Below are 26941 nucleotides of genomic sequence, written 5' to 3' on the forward strand. Positions count from 1 at the left end.
AATTTTTAAATGTAATTAATTTTTGAGAAAATCTTAACCAGTAAGAATACCTAGAATTTGGTGGGAGAAACAAATTAAAATAAGGACTGTAATAGGATCTTTGATAAGGCAACCAGAATGATTGGATAAAAAAGAAATATTATATTGATGTGATTATTATTTTTAGGAATATTAGGAAAAATTATAAATTTTATTGTTATCTATCAAAACAATAAGAATTGTATTAATTCAATGTTTGCAAAAGAGGACATTTTGGGAAAAAAGGAAATCAACTAAAATCATTATGTGGATTATGGATTATAGAAATCAATTGTTAACGATTGTTTTAGAAATGTAAACCAGACAACACACTGTTCACCAATTAAGTGATTTATATTTTTAAAAAATCAATAAAATATATTACAAAAAAGGGGAAATATTTCTATACATGTAAGATCTAAGTTCATTCAGGAATTTACACATATCACATTAGAAAATAAAGGGATTAATATTTGGCCCACTAAATAAGAATTATTACCCAAGGTCAAATTTTGTTGCTTGTCAAAACCCATAATTGTTGTTTTCAAATCCCTTATTGCACTTTTTTCAAACTTTGCCATTTTAAGATGCATAGATTTAGATTCTAGAATTCTCCAGCCAGCATTCCCCAGTTCATGCGTCTTAAAGTTGCCAGCTTTGAAAAAGACTGCCTTACTATACAGGCAGTTCTCAATTTATGACCGTTCATTCAGTAGACCATTCTTAAATACTATAGGCTGGAAAATGGATATATTATCCCCTCCCAAAGTTCTAACTTTGGGAGGGGATCAAATTATTGTAGCGACCCCCAGCACACAAAAATTCACAGAGTGCCCACAGGCTAGGAAGCCTCAGCCAGCTAAGACCATTGACATGTAGAAATCCATTGTGGGCAAGAGGCCACAGATAGCTAGGCCCACTCTCTCAGAAGGCTTGGGCCTTCCCACCTCCCCATCAGTCTTGGAAAGTGTGGGCCTTCTCCACACCCCACACTCTCAAAGAAGGCTTGGGCCTTCTTCCTGATTTCCTGCACAAGTCTGCTTACCTTCCCTTTCCATGCAGCTGCTGGCAAGCATGCCCAGCCAATGCAAGGTGCAGCTATGATAGAAAGCTAGCTAATGTTTCCAAAGACTAGAAAGAGACTCAGAAACATTGCAACACAAGCACCAGTCTTCAGCCAGAACAAGCCTTCCAGGAGTGGTGGGAAGTGTTGGAAGATCCACACACTAGTGGGCGCTCAATGACTGCAGTGACTTACGGACCTTGTGGGCTCAGTTGTGGTGGTAAGCTGAGGATTACCTGTTTCCAAACCAATTGTAGTTAGGGAGTTTTCCTCCAAAGGAGGAAAAAAATTGCTTTAGACTTTCTTATCGATGAATGGTAAGGGAATCATTAATTTCAAAGGAGAGTTATGCAGGCCCAATTCCAGTTATTTAATCTACATATAGCTGTTCCTAACAGATGGATCAGACACAATAGGATAGTGGTGGCAAACCTATGGCATGGGTGCCAGAGGCGGCACTCAGAGCCCTCTCTGTGGGCACACCTGCTGTTGTCCCAGCCTTGCTTCCCCCCACGACCCCCTCCTCTCCAGCAGCCCCCCTGAAGGAGACTTTCTCTCAAGCGTGGCCCACACAGAGCAGCGCAGCCAAGGACATGGCAGCTAGGCAGGATAGAAAAGACTCTGCCCTCACGCCCCATCAAGCAGTTGACACTGCAGGGAGTGGTCAGAAGGTGTTGCCATCGTAGCGCTGCTGAGCTGCCTGGGCAATCTGTGGCGGGCCCTGGAGGCAGTGAGTAGTCCTATGGGCGGGCGGGGTGGGGATGGGGGGCAGAGCAGAGGCGGGCCAGTTTTTGGGCCTCTAAAAGGTTCACCATCACTGCAATAGGACTATTTAAAACACAGTGTACCCTCAAAATCAATTGCATCCACTACCATGCATTTACAGCCATTGCTTTCTTATTACAAGTAGTCCTTGACTTATGACCACAATTGAGCCTAGAATTTCTGATGCTAAGTGAAACATTTGTTAAGAGTTTTGCCCCATTTTACAACTTTTCTTGCCACAATTGTTAAGTGAACCTCTGCAGTAACATGGTTGTTAAGTGAATTTGGCTTCCCCATTGACTTTGCTTGTCAGAAGGTCACAAAAGGTGATCACAAGACCCCAGGACACAGCAACCATCATAAATATGACTCAGTTAAATTTTGATCAGCGAAATTCACTCTTTGACCACTAGGGGTCACTGCTTGCAGGTCAGTAACCAGGGTGCTCTTCCTTCAAGGTTCACCCTTTGTCCACGAGAAGGCTTTCTCTATGCGTGATTAAAGGCTTGCATTGAGTTCCTTCCTTGGAGAAAGGCCAGCTAAATTCTTCCTTCTAAGAACCACGTTGAACATTGTTGACCATCCGGAAAATACTGCACTCAGGTTAGCTCCTGTAAATTTCCCCTTAGTCATTATGTCTTTGTGATAACAAGCAAGGTTAATTTGCTATCTTTTTCTCCTTAATTTTCCCTCAGCAAAGATACCACTAGGGATGACTGCTTGCATGAATGATTACTTCGGGTGAAGTTCATTCTTTGCCCACTAGGGGGTGCTTGGTGCTTTGGATGAATTCAAGGTACTTTGCTCTTTGACTATCAGAGACAGACTCTGCATAGTTAGAAATTTCAGTGAAGTACCTTCTTTCAACTCTGGGGGGGTGCTATTGACTTGGGTTATTGCAAGCCTGCTATTTGCAGATCAGCTACCAAGGTGGGGGGTGCTGTCTTTTCAGCAGGGATAAAAGGCTGAATACTATTTTGCTGACAACTTTAGGCATTGTGTGCAGATTGGTCACCAGGGGATGCTACTGCATTTGCTAGTGGAGTTGATTGTGCCTCTGAAATTCTCTTCCATTGAGATTGCTCGAATTCCAAGGGGAGGGGGGAGTGAGTCAGTTTTCTCTCACCAGTTGCTGGGTTACCATGACAACAAATGGGTTAATGACTTCAAAGGGGCCTCTACAAACAAGAGTTCAGTAACTTTTCTGGGCTACTTTGCTTGGGCAGACAGAAGCTTGCAGATATCATGTCCTTTTGCTTGAAATGCTGAGCTAGCAGGCAGGGGGGTTGGGCCGTTTTGGTCCGAAAGATCCCTTAAACAAAGCTTCTTGCAAATAAACAACGTCTCTTTCTCTTGGCTTTCAAACAAACGGACTTGGTATGGCACACACACACACACACACACACACACACACATTTGAGTTGCAGGCAAAGAGGAGGGGTGTCTGCCCCAATGCTTCTCTGATCTTTAGAAGCACAGTCTTTAGACATGCAAGGACTCTGGCAATATGACGCAGTAGGCAGAAACATTTTTGGGGAGGGAGGTTTCATCCAATTTAACACTTCCTCTATACTTTAAAACGTTGGCTGGCAAACAAACACTTGTCCGGAACAGGCATAAAGGACAATACTGTTTCTACTGCAAGGGTGCAATCCAATTACTTTTAGCGAAGAGAGAGACAGACTTGTGAATTTACTAATGCAGGCAATTAGAGGAAAAATTAGCCTTATTTTATTTCATCCAAGCAGGACATAAAGGGTATAAAGAACACTGCTGTTTCTGCTGATATGAAGAACCATATGATTTTACTGTTCTGGAACCTGAATCAAGTTGCTTTGTAATCCAGGGCCAAACAGATAACTCAACAAAGATGATGGTAAAACAAACATTTATTCAGGAATACTGACTGAACTCATGTTTCTGTAGTTTCATCTGAATGTTGCATATCTGTTCATCTTTATAGGTAAAATCATTAATTCCTTCACATCAACTTCTAGCGTGAATTAAGACCGTGTGTGTCCTCTGGTGATCCCATGCTTATCTTAGACAAAGACACTCCAAACTGCTGGCACGTAGCCAGGATATCCTGTGATGAACTTAGTAGTCCCTCCTATTGACTTGTTAACATGGGATTCACTGAATAGCTAAACTACATTATCCATAAGCCATCTCTTAAGAAGACAATGCTTAACCCTATAAATGCCAAACATTCTAACATACAGATCCCATCTAACTGGCTGATTCAAAACAATAGGGATGCTGCAGTGGTCATAAGTATGAAAAATGGTCGTAAGTCACTTTTTTCAGTGCTGTTTTAATTTTGAACATTTACTTGTTGTAAATTGAGGATTATCTGTACTTTTCAAAGTTACTAAAAGAACTGAAAAAAGTGAAACATTTGTACCAACGACGTACCTGATTATGCAATTGTCAGGTCCAAGTGTCACTATAACAGCTTCTGTAGCTTGAAGAGAAATTAATTTAGCAAGCGCTTCTGATGTTTTACTCTGAAATAGAGACAGATGTGTATAGGTCAGTGGTGGTAAACCTACGGCATGGGTGCCAGAGGCGGCACTCAGAACCCTCTCTGTGGGCATGTGTGCTGTGGCCCCAGTCCTAGGCCTTCAGCTGGGTTTTATAAAACCTTTTCGCTTTAGGCCACTGCCGCCGTGTAAAAAAAAAAGGTTCAATCAATCAGTCAATTTCAACTTCTCATGGGAAAAAAAGATCTTGCAAAGTTGGAATTGATTGATTGAATTTTTTAGTCCCACCCAGTCTGCTGTTACCACCACAGCCATGCCCAGCCAATGGGCCATACCCAGCCAATAGGCCACACCCACCCAACACCCGACGATGCAGAAGTGGGTTTTGGGTTGTAGTTTGGACCTTCGGTCTCTAAAAGTTTCGCCATCACTGGTATAGGTAATCTTCACAACGTACTTGTGTTGCTTCCAGATTAATTTCGCATGATGTATTCTAAATATTGATATACACGCCACTGTTACTAATGTAAGAGCAGAGTGGAATGGCTGCTATCCTAAAGAGAAAGCCGAGATGCTTGAGAATTCTATTCTACTAGTTATGCACTGCGTGGAAGGATTAATATTTTAGATATTTTAGATTAGTCTTGGGGGTCCATGGCCATGAACTGTGGCCACAAAAAGTATTTAAAGGGGGTCTGTGGTAAAGAAAAGGTAGAGAACCACTGATCTATTCTGTTTATTTTTGCCAGTTATGCTGGCTTGTATATTTCCATCTCTGATTGCTTTTACATAAGTCTTCTGAATATTTCTGTTTTACTGTCATTTTAATAATTGCAAGCTAAGCCGAATATTTTAAGGACATGGTGCAAGTTTCTAAAAACCTGTATAAAGTGGTGGGCAGCCACATTTGTTTGAGATTTACAGGGGAAGTTGCAGAGGATATGCTGATGGCAGAAATGGATGGGGTCCAGTTTTATTCATTTATTTCATTTGTTGCAGTCAAAAGGCCAGCACTAAGAAGACTTATCTACATTCAATCCTTAAAGAATAAAATGAAAAGTAGAAATTAAAAGAATTAAAGTTAAGGCATTAATAAGCCATTGCCAAGCCATATTTAACACTGAGCAGGCATTACTTCCAGAGATGGCAAATTGTGGCACATTTGCAACCTTGTAGATATGGTGTACATTACCTACCAGCAGATAATGTCTCTTATCTAAAGGTATGTGAACATTGACAATGTGGTCATTTAGCAGATCATTGTATGACCAGACCTGATTTCACTATCACTTTTATCATTGTCATTAAGCAGATCACTGCTGACTGTCAACTCTGCAAATGAACCTGGCTTCAGCCATTTCCCCCCCCCCCCATTTGAGGTTGATACACAGAACAGAGGGAGGGGACTTGTCCAGGTGCTTTGAGGTCAAAACCACCAGCTGTCCCACGGGAACCAAGGTCGTCTGTTGCTCCCGCGACCAGGAATTGGGCGTTGTATAAGAAAGCCTGCCAATTGCATTTATTGGGGAATGTAGTCACTTACATAGTTTTGGGGGTGAGAACTTTATGCTTTGTAACTGGGGAATTGTTATGGGGTGTTCAGACTTGGTTTCACTTTTGACCATGCTGATACTTTGTAACCAATCAACATGTTCTTTGAGGAATTTGCAAGCCTCAGAGTTCTGTTTTATTTGTCTCTGTCTGTCGGAACCATGACACTGTCATTAAGAAAATCATGTGGTTGCTAAGTAAATCTGGCCTTTAGCTCTCAAGAAATACCAACCTTTGCTATGTGTTCTAGCCATCTCCCAAGAGCTATGAATACAAATAGCATTGGTGGGGTGTCAAAAAATGTGACAGGACTCTGTTCAGCCTTTTCAATAACTGCAACTATCAAAATGGTACATGAATAGATGTAAGCAGTTGATGTGGCCATTACTATCAGGACATCCATATTGGCCATTTTATGCTTTAATGACTTGTAGGCTTGGATATAGAAGTACCATCCACCCAGGAACTGGAAGGAAGGAAGAGACAGAAAGAGAGAGAGAAAGAGAGAGAGAAAAGAAGAGCAGTTAGCTTTCCATCATGTTCTGTCTAGATGTCTCAATAGAACTTTTTAAAGATTTATATAACAGGAGGTGTTAAAAACAGAGAAAAAGAGCCTCCATACCTGAACCAAAGTGCAAAGTACAAAGAAGAGAAGGTTAAGAATAGACAGTCCAGGAATCAAGTTTTGCTCCAGCACCATTGATCCATGATGGTCATCCATGGGTAATAACATATAAACCATTAAGCCCAAAACTGGAATACCAAACACCAGGCTGCATAAAAATGATTTCTTCCATCTGCAAAGGCAGAAAAACACTGTTAGAAGGTGAAGTTTTTCTGGCAACTTAATTGACAAAAGCATATTATACCACGCTTACTCACGCCTATGGATATCAGTGTCATCATGTTTGATACAAATCAGCCCTGAATGTGTATATTTTATTATGGCACATGTGTGGGTAGAGCTACAATATTTGGCCTGCAGCAATCTGGGAGACCATTAGATGCAAGGAAAAAGTCATCTGTGTTTTTGCAACCTAGCTATGATAGCCCATACAATGCACAGAAGTGGGAAACAAAGGAAATCAAGACTCTGTAGTAAAAGGCACAGTGTATAGTTGGCCAATTAGATTAGAAACCATTTTTAGTTTACGAATTATTCATGAAAAACGAGCTGTCTTCATTTCTCTTCCCCTCCAGCAATTTCCTCATTGAGTTGGCAACAAAGAACCCCTCAATCTATAACATTTCAATGATGTGTGGGTATTGCAGTGGGCAGACAGCTAATGGGAGAGGAATATCCCTGAAGCATTTGTTTATAAAATATTCTTTGGTTGGCAGATATACTCACTGTTGGATCTCCTGTTTGTGATCCAAGTTATGATCTTTTGGATCTCTTTTAGCCAAAGATGCTTGAAAACCAATTTCCTTTATAACAAAAAGCAAAAGAAAGATGATCAAAGGCCTGGAGTCTAAAACATACGAAGAATGGCTACAGGAATTGGGTTTGGCTAGTCTAAAGAAGAAATAGGGGAGACATGATAGCAGTGTTCCAATATCTGAGGGGCTGCCACAAGACAGAGGGGGCCAGATTGTTCATCAAAGCACCAGAGGGAAGGACGAGAAACAATGGTTGGAAACTGATCAAAGAGAGAAGCAACCTGGAATTAAGGAGAAACTTCCTGACAGTGAGGACAATCAACCAGTGGAACAGCTTGCCTCCAGAAATTATGTCTGAGACGGTATAGGTTCTCCTGCTTGAGCAGGGGGCTGGACTAGAAGACCTCCAAGGTCCCTTCCAGCTCCAAGGTCCCTTCTATTCTATTCTATTCTATTCTATTCTATTCTATTCTATTCTATTCTATTCTATTCTATTCTATTCTATTCTATTCTATTCCCTCCCGTCCCCTCCCGTCCTATCCTATCGTATCCTATCCTATTCTAGCCTTACAAATATAAATACAAAGATGATTAGATGATTATGTTACACAATTGTTTCTCTGTTAATTACCAGAGCTATTTTTGTAATGTGAGGTAAAAAAAATAGGTAAACACATTTTTTTTACTCATGGTGAACACCACTCAATGTCCAAATGCTACAGTCTTGTCAATTAGGAATTTGTAAACTGTAGCCCAATAAGAAAATCCTTAATTTATGATAATTGAATCCTGAATTTAGGCTATAAATCAGTGAGAAACCCATGTGACTGCCTTGCTCAATGTCTGCAGTCCTGGTTCTCCCTATATTGCATTGTTAAGCAACCGTGCAGGTTGTTAAGCAGATAGAGTGAAAGAACTGCCTACGGGGGGAGGGGGGAGCAGGCAGCTCCCCTCCATGTGCTGAAGGGAACTACAGTGCAGGGCTAGAGCAAAGAAGTCCAGCCTGGAAACTTGTTTTCTCCAGCCCAGCTCCTTTTTCTCCCTGCTGGAGAAACTCTGCCCAGAGCAGGATGAAATTAATCCATCAGGCAATGCTTTTGCTCTCAAAGAGCCTGGGTGAAGAAGTCCATTTGTGAAGGAACTTTTTCACCCTGAGAGCAATAATGCTGCTCGCAAAAGAGATTCTGCCCTGCTCAGGGAAAATCAATCCATCAGGCAGTGTTTTTTGCTCTCAAAGAGGCTGAGTGAAAGAGTCCCTTCAACAGTGGCTATCTGAAAAAGCTGACAGGGAAGATTCCACATGGTGTTCACACGATCGTGGGGCGTTTGGCAACCCACTATTAAGTGCAAACAAGTTGCCAAGTGCCAGGATTACAATCATGTGATTGCAACAGCTCTAACTTTAGGCTACAGGTTGTAAGTCCCTTCATTCAGTGCCATTATAATATTGAAAAGTTGCTAATGAGTGATTGTTAGGTGATGACTACCTGTATATCTGGCAGATGCCAGGTTAGGGAAGGCTACCTTAATGTTTTGCAACTTTCTAAAAAAAAAAATGCAAAACAGCACAAAAGCTGCCAGTGGTCTTCTAATATCAATCATTCATCTATTTATTTTATTTATTTATTTATTTATTTAATTTATATGCCGCCCAATCCCAAAGGACTCAGGGCGGCGTACAAAATTAAAACAATCATCTAACAATAAAACAATAAAATAATACAATCATACAGCATGTCCGATCATATCCCGCCCACCCCCCACCCCGGGGACATCAGCCCCAGGCCTGCCGGAACAGGAGAGTTTTAACGGCTTTCTTAAAGGCCGGCAGGGTGGGAGTAGTTCGAACCTCGGGGGGAAGTTGATTCCACCAGGTCGGAGCCACCACAGAAAAGGCCCTTCCCCGAGGGCCCGCCAGCCGACATTGTCTGGCCGACGGGACCTGAAGGAGACCAGGGCTGGGGAACGATGGCCTCTTTATGGCTGGCTCAGGAATTCTGGGAGTTGAAGTCCACAAATCATAAAAGGGCCATCATTCCCCATCCTTGATCTAGGCAATCCAGTTGAGATTTACCACCTTCTCAGGTCTCTGGAGACCAGTCATAACTCCTTAGATGATGATTAGCTGTATATCTGGCAGATGCCAGGTTAGGGAATACTAGCTTATTGATTTGCAACTTACTAAAAAGTGCAACACAGCACAAAATTTCCCAGTGGTCTTCTAATATCAATCATTCATCTAGGCCAGGGGTCTGCAACATTGACAACTTTAAGACTTGTGGACTTCAGCTCCCAGAATTCCACAAGTCTTAAAGTTGTCAAGGTTGCAGAACCCTGATTTCTAGGCAATCCAGCTGAGATTTACCACTTTTCTCAGGCCTCTGGAGGCCAGTCGTAGCTTCTGCAGCAGTTTCCACTAAACATTCCAGAAGGGCGGACTTCAACTTCCGGAATTCCCAACAATAGCTACACTGGATTGGTATTCTGAGCATAAAAATTTGGAATGTACCTGAATTGGGGGAAGATTAAATGTAACGTTAACATTAATTACCATCACAGCTCTCAGAAATGTTTGCTTCAATAGCTTACCTGAACAATTTTTATAATGTCTCGAGGACCAATCACGTCAGGATCATAACGAACACGGGCTTTTGAAGTGGCTAGGACTACAGAGGCATAGAGAATGCCAGGTGTTTCAGTAAGCTTGGATTCAATGCTATGAACACATGAACTACAAGTCATCCCTAGAATCTAAGCAAAGTTTCAGTTAGTTGTCAGCACAAGAATTTGCTTTGGGCTGTCAGATCGACCATTGTTCCATTGTACCTACATCTCCCATGTTAAACAAAAAAGTACACTAAGTTTCATCAGTGTGGTATTTTACACCACCTCCTGCAGTTCCAGATCAAGAGGGCATCTAGACAGGGTAGGAAATGAAAGGGAAATACAGCCAATGGGAATCCCAAAGTTAAACCGGCTTTCCCTATTCTAGTGTTTTCCAGATATGTTGAACCTCATCACATGCTAGCTGGGAGATGGACTGACAATGGGGATTCTCAACTGTTATATTTGCCCTTCGTAAGCAACTTTGCAATAATTCTTACATTGCAAAGTACGTGCATTCTCTTGGTCAATCTTTTTTCTTGGGAACATCTCAGATGCTCGCATTTCTCAGCAATAGATGGAAAAATGTAGAATTGTATGTATGTATGCAAATCTATCCAATTGGCATTATATGTTTTAGAACCTGACAGTCAAACACAGATGTAAAGAAAACTATAGGTATATAAAAACTTTAACTGCAAAGCCAATAGTTTAACTTGCATTTAAATTTATTTAAATTTATTCCTTATTGAATATTCTTATCTGTATTTTTCTGTTTAGAATCAACATGAGGCTTCTAAGAGTTTGTATTATGATGCTCACCTTAAGATCTATGTTGCCGTCTGTCCCAGCATAATCTTGTAAAACTGAAGCTTTAAAACCCAATTTCTCAATCAACTGGATTATTTCAAGAGGCTGAATTTTATCTGGCTTATATATTACCTCCACTTTCCCTGCCATCAAGGCAACAAGCACAGAGACTATTCCTGTAGAAACAAAGCTGCATCAGACATATACAGTCTTTCCTGAGTCACACCTAACAGCCTGAACACAGCTGTAGCACTCAGTCCAGCCTTAAAGTGTAATTTTTATTACTTAATCCAGCTACCATTTTAAGTAACCTGATAAGAAAGTAGATCTTTCTCAAATGGTTTGCAAGCTAAATCTAAATAATCATCAATGGCTGAAAGCCACTGTTTCAAAGGAGAACCCAAATACCATAAAGGAAAATGTATCATGCTATTTTACCATCTTCTTTTTGTAAATTCTTCTCAATACTTGAAACACATGATGTACAAGTCATGCCTGTTACAAGCAGGAAACATTTTTCAGTGTCTCTTTTACTGGAAAATTCTGGAAAGTTAGTGCACAACTTCTTTTTTGGCAAAAATACATCTTCAGATGACTGTTCTGGGACTTCGTTTTTCCAGGAAATAGAGGTTATCTCACTCAGCTCTATACTTCCATTAGTAGGTTTTCCAATTACTGCATCTAAAATAAGAACAACATTGCATGAATATGTGGAGCAGAAGAAATATTACATAGTTAATCATTATCCCAAAAGGATTTTAGGATTCTTTTCGAAGCATTGTCTTCCTTCCTGATAGTACTATATTTCTGAAATTAAATGAAGAATTTTAAACAAATATGTGTTGGAATGCCAATCCCAGATGGATTTTAATTTTCAAAAGATGCAAGATATGGAAACATGACCAAGAGATTTGAACTATTTAAAATGGACGAGCATTCCTTTTGTGTTGAAGACCACATTCAGTCAATGATAATTGATTGAGGGTTTTAGGGTGGACAGAGCAAGCCAGCTGAGGAGAACATCCATTGCTTCTGAAACTTTCCCTTTTCCTTTTCTTGAAAGCTTCTTCCTTCCTTTTCCAAAAATAAGATTCTTATGAGACATGTGATCTCTGGCAAAATAAATTATGCCAGTTAGGCCTCGTTAGTATTTTGATGGAAGACTACTGAAAATATTAGGATTGTACGGTAAACTGGAAATTCGGTTCTTAAAAAGGCAATGGCAAACCTCTTCCATGAGAGGGAAAAGGAAAACTCAGGGTTAGAGTTGAAGTCCATGAAGTCGCCAGGAGTAAAGCTTAATCTAAATATGTTTTTTTCCAAATATTTTGTTATGTTAAAAGACAACAAGTTACAAGGATCTTATCCTGCACATGATGGATATTCCACCAGCAGCCCAGAATATTATAATTCTGAAATAACTCTACTGAGTTTATGGATTTGGCAAAGGAAGTCTGTGCTACAAAGTTTGATGGGCTTAAAAACAGCAAGCATAAAAATTAGCTTCTAACTATTTCTGAAGGAATGGAGAATTAGTTTCTATTTATTTACAGATTATCCAAACATCCTTTTTGTCTTTCAAGGACAGATGTAAGCCTGCAGCTAAAAGAGAGACAAATTTAATTAATTATCTTCATGGATGGAACTCATGTGTTCCATATTAATGGAAAGCTATAACCACAGTTTCTAAATAAATATACGGAGCTCAAGACAGCAATATTTTTCTTCACTAAGTGTCTAATACTTAAATACCATGGCCCACCCAGTATTTAAGTATTAAAACTCTGTATTTTAGCAGTGTACAGAATCTACCCAATTCAAAAAGTCACGTATACATTTAGGACCTAACAGCTCCAATCCTAGGCTAGGGCTTATACATTTCTAAAATTTTAATTAAATTTCTAAATTTTAACACAATCAAAAGCAGCTCAAAATGACTAGATATTTAAAATTCACCAGTTGACACAAGAGTTTTAATGCATCTTGATTCAATAGCAGAAAAAAACTGTATCATACAATACCTGTTAGGACAAAAGCATCAAATCCCATGTCTTCTACAGCAGCTCGTATCTCTTCAGAGTTAGTCATAACGGAATTGTAAGATACAACTGCAGTACCTTCAATTAAAGATACAGAGATGTCCGTCACCCCTTTTTTTTGGGATAGGGAGCCTTTAATAGAGTTTACACAAGAATTGCAGGTCATTCCATCAATTCTAAGGAGAGCTGTACTACATCCATTTGCCTCCTGTTCTTGGGAAAGGTGACTGAAAGAAGATATAGAAGAGGCAGCATTTGAGATAATTAATCCATTTTGGCCTTCCATTCCACAAGAAAAAACTAGGTTAAAGTTACCAGGGGTAATGGCTTGGATGGATTGCTGCAATGAAGATGGAGTGATGAGTTTTTGGTTGAACCACACAGTAATCTTTTTTTCTTCCGGAGATACCCTGGTACCCTGTACTCCAATCATCTCTGAAATCAAACCTTCCATATCGTTTACACAAGATTTGTCATGCATTCCTTCAATTTCTACTACTGCAACACATGTACTGGATCCCATGTTGTCCCCAGTATTTCTGTCACCATTATGTTCACTGGACATTTTCATCTGCTGTAAGCGTTCAACATTAATGAAACCTAGTTCCAAAGAGGCTTGCTTATGCTTTATGGTGGATTCATACCCCAGGCTGTCTATGCTATTCTTTAGTTCTTCAGGTTTAATAATAAGGGGATGGTAAACAATGATAGCTTCTTGGTTGTTGAGGGTCACTTTGATTTTCTTCACTCCATGTAATTTCCCAATATTTTCTTCAATAGCATGGACACAAGACTGACAGGTCATGCCTTCTATTTTCACCTTAATAACAGCTTCACTGGACCATTGGCCTGAAGATTGGGCTGCCTCTGCAACATTGGCATCAAATCCCAGTTTTTTAATTTCCTGGCAGATTTGCTGATAGCCTATTTCCAGTTCCAAATATTTTACTGTTACTTGGCTTTGCTCAAAACATCCCTTGACAGTCACAATTCCTGGTAGCTTGGAAATTTTGTCCTCTATGGATTGGATGCATTCTTGGCAAGTGATACCCGAAAGATCAATGGTAGTTGTGTTTATTTGAGAAGGAAGAGAAGGTGAATAATCCGAATCGTCCTCAAAGCTAAGGTTGGTAAAAGCCAGCTTCTGCTTCATTGCCAAGGCTGATATGTGGCTAGGAGAAAAGTGATGAGGCACAGCCTGAAATGAAAGAAAATTTAAACCAAACATTAATTCTGCTGTTTTAATATATGGGGTGAAGTAAAGACAATCTTTTTGTGTAAGCTTGCTACTTATTCATTAGGAATACTATCTTTAGGCATTTCTAAAGCCAACAGTTGTGAATGTGCCATTCGCAGTCTTTAAAAACAATATATTTCTATGCTCACATAGAATTGCTTAACTGAGAGAACACGTATTTTCTTCCAAATGTCAAGCAAGAGGAGTGCCCCTTAACAAGAGCAGGGGACACTGAAATCAAAATACAATTTTCTAATCATTTTGTTTACATATGTCCCAATAATACCGTACTTGGTGGGGGGGGAGGATTTTTAGAATTACATTTAGCAGGCAGTAACAAGATTCTTCAATCTCTATTTTGTAAATATATATATATACATTATATTTAAATTAGAGGAAAAAAATTGAAATTGTGTCCAGCTCCAAAATAAAATTATTTTATGACTTATGACCATTTTTCACCCTTAAGACCATTGCAGTATCTCTAGGGTCACGTGAGCAAAATTCAGACGCTTGGCAATTGACTCATATTTATGATGATGGCAGTGTCCCCAGGTCATGTGGTCACCTTTTGCGACTTTCTTACAAGCAAAGTCAGTGGAGAAGCCAGATTCACTTAACAATCATGTTACTGATTTAAACACTGCAGTGTTTCACTTAACAACTATGTCAAGAAAGGTCGAAAAATGGGGCAAAACTCACTTAACAAATGCCTCACTAAGCAATGGTCATAAGTCAAGGACTACCTGTATTCTGCCCTAGACCTCTTGGAATCTGTCACAATAAAAAAAGTTTTCTCCTTATGACAGACTAACAAGACCAACAAACAAAACACCAATTTATTTTGTAAACTGATTTTTTTTATTATCAGGATCTTTCAAATTAATTTCTTTAAAACAAGTGACAGGAAAGATCTCAACCTAAGTGTAAAGTGATGAAACTAGGTATAGGTGAGTATTATGCAGGATCCAGGCTTTTAAGAAAACTCTTAACATTAACCTACAGCTGCTTACACTGCTGCAGTTTATTGAACTGAGAATTTATTGCTAGCATCAATTTCCAATAATCAGCTTATCTGTAATTACAATTTGTCTCCCTTTCCAAGCAATTGCTATTATGAAAACCTTACATGCAGTCCATAATTTGATACCCTGTAATAGTCAAATTGCTGGCTGATGCAGCTGCGGAAATGTTTTCTTTAGCAACAAAAAGGGGAACTTTTTTTTTATTCTGGGGAGAAAAAGAGATGCTACTGGGACATATTATAATGTTACAACCATAAGATTCCAAAATCCTGCATAAACTGCTGCTAAACTGAATGTTTCAAGAGAGACTGCTGTGTTCTCTCTGTATGAACACAGCTTACATTCATGCCACAATTAGTAACTCCACTAAGTTCCATGAGGCTTCCTTCAAGGATATAGCTATTGTACTTCAGCTTGAATTTCCCACAACCCCCCTCCCTCCAAACACACAGCTCAAACCACAACTAAGGTCCAGGCAGGTTAATTTGAATCCCTCCAGCCCCTGTACACTCACCTGTCTGTCACTGCTGTCCAGTGTTCCTGGCAAGTCCCTGGAGAAAATGTCTTTCTCTTTTGGAAATACATCATTAGTTTTCACAAGAGCTCCTTGCCTACAACATTCATTATCTTGCAACATATGCATGTTTTTAGAAGACTGCCTTTTACAAAAATTAACCAGAGTAACGTTTTTGTGGTTTAGAATTGCAACTGAGGACTGGCTTGTTCTCAGAGACATTCTTCTTTTCTCCTTTGCTTTTCTACCTCCTTATGGTACTGACCGTCAAATGAAAAAGCGGTGGTTGCTTCATTTGGTATTGCAAAAATTCCTCCTCCTCTGCCCTCCCTACTCTCTGGATGGTCAGATTGGTTAGATCATTACATGAAACTTTAGCCTTCTCCCATATCCATAGATTATGTCTCCGCTGTGCATGGTTACAAATAGGTTTAATTTTTCCCCCACCCTTTGTCTGCCTCATACTTATTGAAAAATGGCATTTAATACAGTTAATCTTTGTACATAGCTCTCCAGTGTCCTCAGCCAAGGCTGCCTTTCACAAGCTTGTCAAATACGGCCTGGGTGAGGCAATCCTATGTATAATTAACTCTACTGGCCAAACTTTCTTTCATCTTCCATCAAAAGCATGTTCAAAACAGTGGGAATCCAGATTTAAAGAGATCAGTTTTTAAATATGAAAAGGGTATTGAAGTTTTGCTATATGACAGATAGAAAATGCAAGCTGTGTGATAAAAAGTGATCAGTCCTACTAATAAATGCAGAAGGAACGAAAATATCAAGCAAAGGTACTTTATGGACTATATTTATCTAATAAAAAGGGTCTGAGGAAATGTTGTCTAGTTTTTTCTTTCTTGCTGCAAGTTACTCCTATCTCACTGACGTGACTTCTGAAATCTCAGATCATGAATCCCCATATAGAATTCCGTTTCACATTGTGTTTACTAAATGAATCAAATCAAGCTTGCTATTATTTCAAAATTCAATTGATGTTTGCAAATCTCAGAACATGAATTTGCGACAGTTTATTCTCTATATAGAATTCCATTTCACATAGTTTACTAAATGAATCAAATTAAGCTTGCTATTATTTCAAAATTCAATTGATGTTTGCTTTCAGCAAATTCTTCTGAATTTGCATATGCTAATTAGAACACTACAGCCAGACATCAAGCTCCCTAAACTTTTATCAAAACAAGCTTCCTTTGCCCATGCCACAACTTCAGCAAGGTTTCATTATACTTTCTTAGGAGAGTTGCAAGATAACTTTTCAGAAGATTCTTAACAATTTTCAAACACATTACTAAAGTATTTCCCCCAATTTTCCAGTCAGTAAAGAGCTCTCTGGAGCAGTTTTAATTTCTTTTGAAATAAAACTATGGCAGATTTATTGGCATGTTGCACAATAATGTTTGCAGCTATTTGCATATTCATAAGGTAAATATTGATGCAGGCACACAGTAGAAGCAGGGAACCTGTGGACCTGCCGATGTCACTGAACTACATTTCCCAGCATGCTTCATCATCTGCCATACTGGTTGAGGATGCTGAACTCATACTTCATTAAACATCAACAAGGCCATGCATTCTCTGCTTATCTCAAATACTGCATAGTTCAATCCAAATTCATCAAATATCTCTACCCTCTCCCTCAGCATACTTATCTAAAGTTTTGTGATAATATTCTTCCCTGATGTTCCTAAATCTGTAGTTTCTCCTCAGATCAGAGCATCCTCAGGTAGAATAAAGAAGACTTTCCCTTGTTTTTGATGTCTCCCTTTTGATTCATATTTCAGTTTAAAGGAAGAGTTTTTCCACATAATCACAGAAAAAGTCCTTACAAACTGTAGCATGAATACAGCTAGCCTAATCCTGAAGGAGCAAATACGCCTCCTTTTCATAATCTTTTGGATCCTCTCACAACAAAAGCTTCTTAAAAGGCACTAAACAAAAGGAATGTAATTTGAACCTCAGACCAAAATAAAACTGAAGAATGGGAAAAGATGTTTAATAAGAGAATATAGATCAGATGTATTTATGCATTAAAACAGTTCTCTAAAAACAGGATGCCTCTTCTATAATTATTAAGGTGAGACTCCTGTTTAGGCAGTATAATTGTGGCTCTGTCATTAGGCTTATCATATCCAGGTAGCAAAAATCCCCCCTATATTTTTGCAAATAACTCAACAAGGCAAACATACCTAATACTCTTTCCTCCTCCTATTTTCCCTACGAGTGAAGTGGATTGAGCTGAGAGTGATTGGCCCAAATCAATTATTTGGCTTTGATGCCTAAGATGGGACTAGAACTCATGGTCTCTTGATTTCTAGCCTAGTGCCTTAGGCCAAACTGGCTGCTAATCCTATTTCAATAGGAGAAGGAATCATCTTATTTTAGATTAAAGTATTACTTGTTTGTTGGCTTAGATTCAGAGAAATTATGATTCCTATTGCCTAAGTGGTAAGAAAATAATTTCAACAGATGCATCCCTTAAAGTTGTCCATTCTTCTGGAAAGAACCAGTGCTTGTTAGAACACAGTAACTTGTGTTTACATATTGCACTAAGCTATGCTTCATACATTAATTCATAAATCATGGATTTCACTATCATTCTATCAGTTTTAAGATAAGATTGCGAAAGATGTAACCCTCCATATTTTGTATCTTTTACTCATAATTCCCCGCTGATATAAGCATTGAGAATGAAGATAGTAATCCAAAACACCCAGGAGATCTGTTTTTTTACCTCTGTTGGGCTTGATAAAGTTGGATTATAACCTCTAGCAGTCCCCACCATATGACCAAAAATTAAGAAAGAGAAATTACAATTTAGCAACGTATAGAGAGCACAGGCCTTTAAATAACCACAATGCATATCATTATGCACCATTTTACAAACTGAATTTCTAGCCCAAATGCATATTCAAAAGTTTACTGTCTTTGATTCTAACATGTGCAGGAAAGAAACTAAAATATAACATAATTGTCTGGAGAATGAACATACAAGGACAAAACAATGGACAAGAATTAAAATTATGTAAATCTAAGATTATGTCTAAAAATTTAGGACAATGCATATAAAAGAATGCTAAATCCAACAGGCCTACATAAAGAATTTTATAAGCCTAAGGAGGAATGAAACGCAACATTAAAAGTTCTACAGTACATGTGTGTGAATCTAAATGGATTCTTAATCACTACCACAAAATGTTGCTATGCCTGTGATTTTAAAACAGGAGTCAATTATGAAAACATTAATACAAGTATAACAGAGTGAGTAAAGGTCATAAAAGTCTAGCATTATTGAAGAGTAATATTAGGTTCATATTTTATATTAATTATAAATATAGGTATTTCTGCCTTAGTACGGTAGTTTTTGAGGGACTTATCTATTTTAACTATAAACCATAGTACATGCATTAGTGTGATAGTTTATTAAGCAACAGTACTTTATTAATTAATAATTATTAAACCACTGTTAACTTCTGTCTCATACAATTATATTCTTATTCTAATCTTCTAGAGGATAGGACAACTGTTCCAGAAACTTGTCTTCACTCCTATTTTTTTCTAGAATTACAATGAACCATGGATATTAAAACAAAAATGTCACTTCCTTTCCATTTTTCAAAGGAAATAATGCAATGCACTTATAAAATATAAATGGAAATTACTGAAATTATAAAATATCTATTTCTGTGGCTTCCTATTACTCTTCCCTTAGGAGTACAAGAAGAGCATATTTAGCCTTCAAATGATTTTCTACTTTGCAGCAATCCTGCAATGTCCCCATTTTTTTAACCAAATATTGCAATTTGATCCTGTATATGTTTATTCTGGCTAAACCCAATGATACGTATTGCCAAAAACCTATACAGAATTACAACATCAACCAATTATAAATGACACAGCTTATTCACAATGAAACACATACCAGAAATCTGACCAGTCTTATCAATATTTCTACTTACTGTGTATGTCTCTAATTTAAAATGTCTTCTGTCAAAATATTTGAATACGTTCTGGAAGCCAAGCATTCCCTTGTCAGTACTGCTACAATGTATACCATGAGAAAAGCAAAAGCAGTCAGGAATTAAAAGCCACATGCTGATCATATGAAGGGGCTTGTCCTTTATTAATCTAATTTGGAATTTAACAAGTTTACTGCAGGAAATTGCCTGCATACGTTTTATCCAGTGACCATAAAAATATTTAAATATTAGTGGTTGTGTTTTTTCTGTTCGTGTCTAGTTCGTGGAGACTGCCTAGAAACTGCAGGGTTTTTGGCGAGGTTTTTTTTTTTTTTTAGAAACGGTTTGCCCTTGTCTCCTTTCTAGGGCTGAAAGAGAATGACTGGCCTAAGGTCACCCAGTGACTCATGCCTAAGGTGGACTATCAGCTTCTAGCTCAGTGGTTCTCAACCTGTGGGTCGCGACCCCATTTTGGGTTGAACAACCATTTCACGGGGGTCGCCAAACAACGCAGTCCGCCATTTTTTTCCCCTTTTCCTTAGCTGTGCTACTCCCTTTTATTCTATTGGCTTTTGAAAGCCAATAAAACAGACTCTCTTGAATAGAGTCTAATTCTATTGGCTTTCAAAAGCCAATAGGAATTGTCCAGGCTGTCTCTGCCCTGCTGAGCCACCAAAAGCCCCAGTCTGCAAACGGTGCTGCAAGTTGTCTGCAACGAAGGCGAGCTGTCTGGAAGTTTCCACCCCTCCCTGCTGAGCAACTACTAAAAATGTAAGTAAAAGAGGGCCAGGGGTGGGAGGTGGGAGGCCGGCGGGCGCAGGGAGGGTTGCTGGCACGTGTGGGGCCCGGTGGGTGCCTTACCTCCCTTGGACTGGGCCAGTTGGTGGCCCAGCCGGTGGTCGGCCTGCTCCCTCTCTGCCGCTTGCCAGCTATGCCTCGGCCGGTGCAGGGGGCAGCACCACCCATGTGCGGCGCTCCCGGGCAGGGAAAGTCCTCGACTTACGACCGGTTGGGTAGTCTTCGACTTACAACCGGTTGGGTAGTCCTCGACTTACGACCGGTTTGATAGTCCTCGACTTACGATTGGTTGGGTAGTCCTCGACTTACGACCGGTTGGGGGTCGCGGCAATTAAAAAGGTTGAGAACCACTGTTCTAGCCTGATGATTTAACCACTATACCATGCTGGCTCTCTCTATCTTAATACCAAATACTAATGATTTAATACTAATATTAAGTAAAGTATTTGTCTCTCAATATCTGAAAGATGGAAAAAGGGATTTTTTTATTATTATTTTCAGATGTCCCTTTTCCTGAAAACTTCATTTATTTTTCACACTTAGCTTTTTCCAAGTAACAAAAGGAAAGGCAGGTTGGTGACACAGATGCAGACTACAGGTGGTCCCCGACTTACAACGGTTCATTCAGTGACAGTTCGAAGTTACAACGGCACTGAAAAAAGTGACATGATCATTTTTCACCTTTCTGACTGGTGCAGCATCCCCAGCGTCACTTCATCAGAATTCAGGCACTTGCTTAGCAACTGGCTCATGTTTATAATGGTTGCAGTGTTCCGGGATCATGCAATCACCTTGTGTGAACTTCTGATAAGTCAATGGGGAAGCCAGATTCACTTAACAACCATGTTACTAACTTAACAACTGCAGTGATTCACTTAACAACTGTGGCAAGAAAAGTCATAAAATGGGGCAAAATTCATTTAACTGTCTCGCTTAGCAGCAGGAATTTTGTGATCATAAGTCAAGGACTACCTGTGCTTGTAATTACAGGTTACAAGTAATTTATCAATTGCCAATTGCAATTTGTTAAAAACCGATTGTGTTTGATGAGACTTTCTGGGATTTCTTCAAAACCTGTGGTGTACAGTATTTCTTACCCAACAAGTGTTGTTGAACTCCCACTTTTCCAAAACATTGATCTTGAGGTCTGTTATGGGGTGACCAGAGGCTGAAACACTCTGATGTTCCTTTGTCCTTGTTTCGTGTTTTGATGTGACCATTAATTATTTTGAACAAAGATTGACCCATTAATCTATGTAGAATCCAGAGGAGCAATGCTGGTTGATGATGACATATATCACCATAGAGAAAGGGGGGGGGAACCTCTTTGAACGTTTACACCTGTTTATCCCAGCTGTTGGTTTCATAAATTCTCCTTTGTCTGTGGCCCTTTTATTTTTTAAAAAACAAAGGCTTCTTGTGCAGAGAGGCAGCCATAAGTTGTACATTTAAAGCAATTGCATTTTCCTGAATTTCAATGTAAGGTTGACCATTTTCCTTGGGCCTACAATTTGTTCAAGGAAAAAATATAGTGAATTATGATGTATTAAATTCTGGAATAATTACTACTGCTACTAAGAGCTCTGCAAATAGTCAAGAATCAGCATGAACATATAATGTATACTAATAAACAGGGAAGATTTTCATGTTAGAGTCCAGTTTTGATTTCAGACGGAAATCAAAGAAATGACTGAAAGTGTAATAAACTATAATGAATTCGCTTTATATGAAGTCACAATTGCAACTTTAAAAGCTTGTCTTTCATAGATCAAGAACAGCTCTATAAATAAGTGGAATGATAAACATGTTATAAAAATTTGTTTGTTATGAACATCTTTAGTCTATTCCCTAGTTGTTGGGTTTCTCCAAATTACCAAAACTGCCTAACAAAGCAAACATTATTTGTTTAGTTAAATCGCTCAGATAAGAGGATGTTGACTTGTTCCTTCCCTTATCAGCCAAGTGATAAGACAAGAATTACTTGTTGGTTACAATAGTTAGCTTGTAACAGAGGCAATAAACCAAAACTGCTAGTTTGGATTGATTTATACATCTATCCACTATGTTACACTATAAAACATATGCAATATATTTAGAGAACATATTTGAGAGGAGGTGTAAATCTGAAGCAAACTGACTACAGTTAGTCTATCCTTCTGTGCTTCACTCAGTAATGCCCTTTAATGCTTGGCAAATGAGAAAAACTAATCTTGACATGAGACCTGTTAAATAAAACCTCATTAAAAATTGATCCTAGCTTAAGGCATATACAGTAAGACTGCAATTCATCTGATGGCTATATGAAGGAAACCTTTTAAAAAGACTGCAAGTGATCTTCTCTTTGACATGTCCTCTTTAACAACTTTTTATTTTCAATTATATTGCAGCAACTACTTTGTGAAATTCTGCTCCATTACAACATCACTAGCTGATGACTGATTTGCCTGTAGCATTATAATTTATAACATGGTTTGTTCAGTTTTATCTGAGCATTCTGTGTAAATTCAACTGTGGTTTATAAACCTCATCCATAGCTTAGCATCACTTATGAACTTAACCACTAGTGACCTTTGAACACTACAAATAGAGCAAATCATGGATGTGTGAAGCTAGTCATTTAATCTTTCTATGAATTGTCAGGTATCGTGTCTCACAGCCTTTCAGAATTTTATATTTGCCCTATTACTGTGAAACTAAGTATGGCAAAGTTTGTGTCAGATGTTCTTCTTCGCCAGTGTGAACAAATCCAGGAACACAGGAACGAGTTGACAAGCAGGTTTATTCTGTGCAGTAATAAAGTCAGCGCTGGGAGTGACTATTATCTTTTACTGCGTGTAAAATTTAGCAAGGCTGATAACAAGTACAAGGAACATATGAGGCCCTTGTCATCAATGACAGACTGCTTGCAAAAGTAAAGCATTTAAGTGCATTAAAGTCAACTTAAAAGAGTAGAGAGAGGAAGCTGACACAGGAAAATAGATACTAAAAATAGATTGGTGACCTCTGTGAAAAATTAAACCATTGTTCTATAAATAAGGATAATTTTCTAGACCTCTGGATGGACACAATTTCTGTCTATATTATTTGTTCACAGAGTGTTTGTTATAAGCTTTAACTGCTTATAACAAACTAGTCCTTTCAGTAAATGAGATGTATTTTTCTCCCTTCCTGGAAGAAACACTAATAAGAGAAATAACCTTCGGTAAAAGAACTCCGTCTTAATTATTTTGAAGTAGTGGCAACAACAGTTCACTGTCCATTTATTTACCCTCCCCCAATAAAATTAGGAAAGAAATATGCCACTTCTGACCAAAACTCATTTTCACCATGGCCTGTACTGAAAAATCTGCAGTTATAAAACCTAAATGACTTAGGGCCCATTGATGGAAGGAACTGTCTCTCCTTTTATAAACCTGGACAACTGAACCTAGATTTGCGGGTGAAAATGTTGCTCTCAAAATCAAGTAAGGATGGCTTTCTGCAGTGCTCCCAAGCTATGGGGTACAATCTCTCAAATTCTGTGTATTGCTTTTTTGTTCAGCACTGAAAAAAAATATAAAGATGGGTCTCTTTTTCCAGGTTTTTAATTGTTAACTGGCTTTAATATTAGTTCCATTTAAACTTCCATATTATTTTCATTAATTCTGAATGCTCACTGAGCAGAAAGGTAAACATAAATAACTGCATTTCTTAAAGCAAAGAAATTTTAACTTTGCTACAAGAATGATCTGACTGCTGTATCTGGAAAATCCATTCTGAGTCTGGAAGACATGCATTACAAATGCTGCCATCTTGATTGACCAATGGACTTCAACTCCCAGAATTCCTGAGCCAGCATGGCTCAGCTTGGAAACCTCTCTCTTTCCCCTCAGCATGGCTGGCTCAGGAATTCTGGGAGTTGAAGTCCACATGTCATAAAAGAGCCAAGGTTGCCTACCCCTGCCTTATACTATATTCCAAATCATTCAGCAAATTGAAGCTAAAATCACGGTAGCTGAAATAAAATATCCCACTGTAAAAAGAAGTACCGTATCTCTTTTTTCACAACAATACAATTTTTTAAATGTGCATGCATTTTTAATGTGCGTGACCACACTTGTAAGTGGATCATAAGCTTTCTAATAGACAGGAAGCAGCAGGTGAAGCTCGGCAAAATCACATCAGATACCTGTACAGTTAGCACAACCCCCCCCCCCCGGGCTGTGTGCTGTCTCCACTTCTCTTCCCTCTCTATACCAATGACTGAATCTCAAAGGATCCCTCCGTTAAAGTACTGAAATTTGCAGATGATGATGCAACAGTGATTGATCTCATTTGAGACAACAATGAATCCGGATACAGACGGGAAGTTGAACAACTAGCCTTATGGTGTGGCCAGAACAATCTTGAACTGAACACACTCAAAACTGTAGAAATGATAGTAGATTTTAGGAGAAGCCCTCCTATTCTACCACTTCTTCTAATACTAGAAAATACAGTGTCGATAGTAGAGACTTTCGAGTTTCTAGGTTGTATAATATCCCAAGACTTAAAATGGACACGTAAAATAAAAAATGTCATCAAAAAAGCACAACAAAGAATGTTCTTCCTGCGCCAACTCAGAAAACTCAGACTGCTCAAGGAGCTGCTGATACAGTTTTATAAAGGAATTACTGATTCTGTCATCTGCACCTCTATATCAGTCTGGTTTGGCACTGCAACCAAACAAGACAGACATAGACTTCAACGGATAGTTAGAATTGCATGAAAAAACAATTGCTATCAGCCTGCCTTCCATTGAGGACCCACAACACTGTCAAACAACTAGTAGGGCTGTCTTACTATTATCCTTCTCATCTTTCTTATTACTTATTTTCTTATCTTATGACTATAACTTTGGTTTTTTTATCTTACGATTTATATTAAATGTTTTACTTAGTATCCTAGTATGATTTATGCTGAATACTTATTTAGTATCCTATGGCTATCACTGAGTGTTGCATCTTATGATTTATGGTGAATGTATTTTATGATTATGATCATGATTTATCACTTGTTGCATGTTATGTACACTGAGAGCTTATGCTCCGGAGACAAATTCCTTGCGTGTCCAATCTCACTTGGCCAATAAAGAATTCTATTGAAAAATAATTGAAAAAATACTGTAAAAAGTTAAAGTCATTTGTTCTATATAAAATATAAAATGAAAGACAAGTAGAGGTTAAAATTCTAGCCAAGAAAACAATTCAAATTAGGAGAGCCAATTTTTTGTTGTTGTTGTTGTTGCACTGGGTTTTCCTTCTTAGGAAAAAAAAACCAGTTTATCCTTACCCCTAATACTATATGAAGTTGTGAAAACTACTGGTCAAGCATCTCTATGAGCCTCACTGAATGTAGGACTATTCTCTGATCTTTTCCCCATTTTTCCTGGGTAGATAAGCTACTTCTCTTTTGGACAATTTGTTCTGCTGAACAGCAGAAATCAACTGGTTCCTTCCTTAAATTCAGATACATATATTGCAATCTGCAATTCCAAAAATAGATACATTTCAAAGGATCAGAAGCTAGAAAGAATTTGTATAAACATATCCTTCAAAACTTTGTGTAACCTTGCCATTTATCATTCCCAATACATCCCCTTCCAGTAACCATTGTTCAACCAGTTTCACTACCTTCAATGTTTCTGAAAGTCTCCTACTGAACTCTGTCTTTTCTCTCATGACATCCCTTTTTCCTGACTCAATCCTGCAATATATCATACGACCACATCCCTTATTTCCTTAGTCTCTTCCCCAAATGCTGGAAAGTCCTTAGAAATTGTATATGTATTTTTAGGTCAATAGAATAGAATAGAATAGAATAGAATAGAATAGAATAGAATAGAATAGAATAGAATAGAATTCAAGTGATTAATCATAAACAACATGAAAATACATTCATCATAAATTGTAAAATACAACACTTCATCATAAATTATGATGCAACACTTAGTGATAGTCATAGAATACTAGCTAAGCAAACAACATAAATCATACTAGGATACTAAAAAACAATATAAATTGTAAGATACAAGCAACAAAGTTATAGACATCAAATGATAGGTAATAGGAAAGATGAGGTGTACCCTAGTAATGCAGCTTTACTAAGTAGTTTGACAGTGTTGTAGGAATTAGTTGTTAAGCAGAGTGACGGCCTGTAGGAGAAAACTGTCCTTATGTCTAGTTGTTCTGGTGTGTAATGCTGTATAGTGTCATCTTGAGAGAAGAAGTTGAAATAGTTTATGTCCAGGGGGGTCTATAGATATTTTTACAGCTCTCTTTATTGCTTGTGACATATACAGGTCCTCAATGGAAGGCAGGCTCGTAGCAATTTTTTTTTCTGCTGTTCTAATTATTCATTGAAGTCTATGTCTGTCTTGTTTCATTCGTTGCAGTTCCAAACCAGAGTTACAGAGGTGCAAATGACAGACTCAATAATTCCTTTGTAGAATGGTATCCACTTGGAGATTTCAAAGTGCTTGAAGGAGGTGTCTATGGAAATAGTCATCCATCTTAGGCCCAGTACTCTTCAATATTTTCATTAATAGAAGATATTGAAGAATAGAAGGGGAACATCAAATTTGCAGATGATACCAAACTGGCAGGAATAGCCAACACCCCAGAAGACAAGCTCAGGATCTAGAAAGATCTTGACAAACTGGAACA

General features: G+C 38.5%; 1 protein-coding gene across 2 annotated transcripts in view; it reads right to left on the reverse strand.

Moving 5' to 3' along the window:
• LOC120312496 (copper-transporting ATPase 2-like) overlaps positions 1 to 26941 on the reverse strand; it is a 49021-nt gene that overhangs the window by 19435 nt on the left and 2645 nt on the right. Inside the window, exons 1-9 of one of the 2 annotated variants that reach the window (XM_039353267.1) lie at positions 15490 to 15949; positions 12696 to 13911; positions 11113 to 11355; positions 10687 to 10850; positions 9850 to 10011; positions 7232 to 7308; positions 6503 to 6677; positions 6113 to 6346; positions 4262 to 4353 (exon numbers count right to left, since the gene is read on the reverse strand). In XM_039353267.1, the coding sequence (XP_039209201.1) occupies positions 4262 to 4353; positions 6113 to 6346; positions 6503 to 6677; positions 7232 to 7308; positions 9850 to 10011; positions 10687 to 10850; positions 11113 to 11355; positions 12696 to 13911; positions 15490 to 15711 (2585 nt within the window). In that variant the 5' untranslated portion in view covers positions 15712 to 15949. Of the gene's footprint in view, positions 1 to 4261; positions 4354 to 6112; positions 6347 to 6502; positions 6678 to 7231; positions 7309 to 9849; positions 10012 to 10686; positions 10851 to 11112; positions 11356 to 12695; positions 13912 to 15489; positions 15950 to 26941 lie in introns of those variants that run through there. The other variant, XM_039353268.1, reaches the window with a different exon arrangement.

This window comes from Crotalus tigris, unplaced genomic scaffold (genome assembly GCF_016545835.1).
Source record: "Crotalus tigris isolate CLP2741 ecotype Arizona unplaced genomic scaffold, ASM1654583v1 scf7180000018510.657491, whole genome shotgun sequence".
NCBI classification, from domain to species: domain Eukaryota; kingdom Metazoa; phylum Chordata; class Lepidosauria; order Squamata; family Viperidae; genus Crotalus; species Crotalus tigris.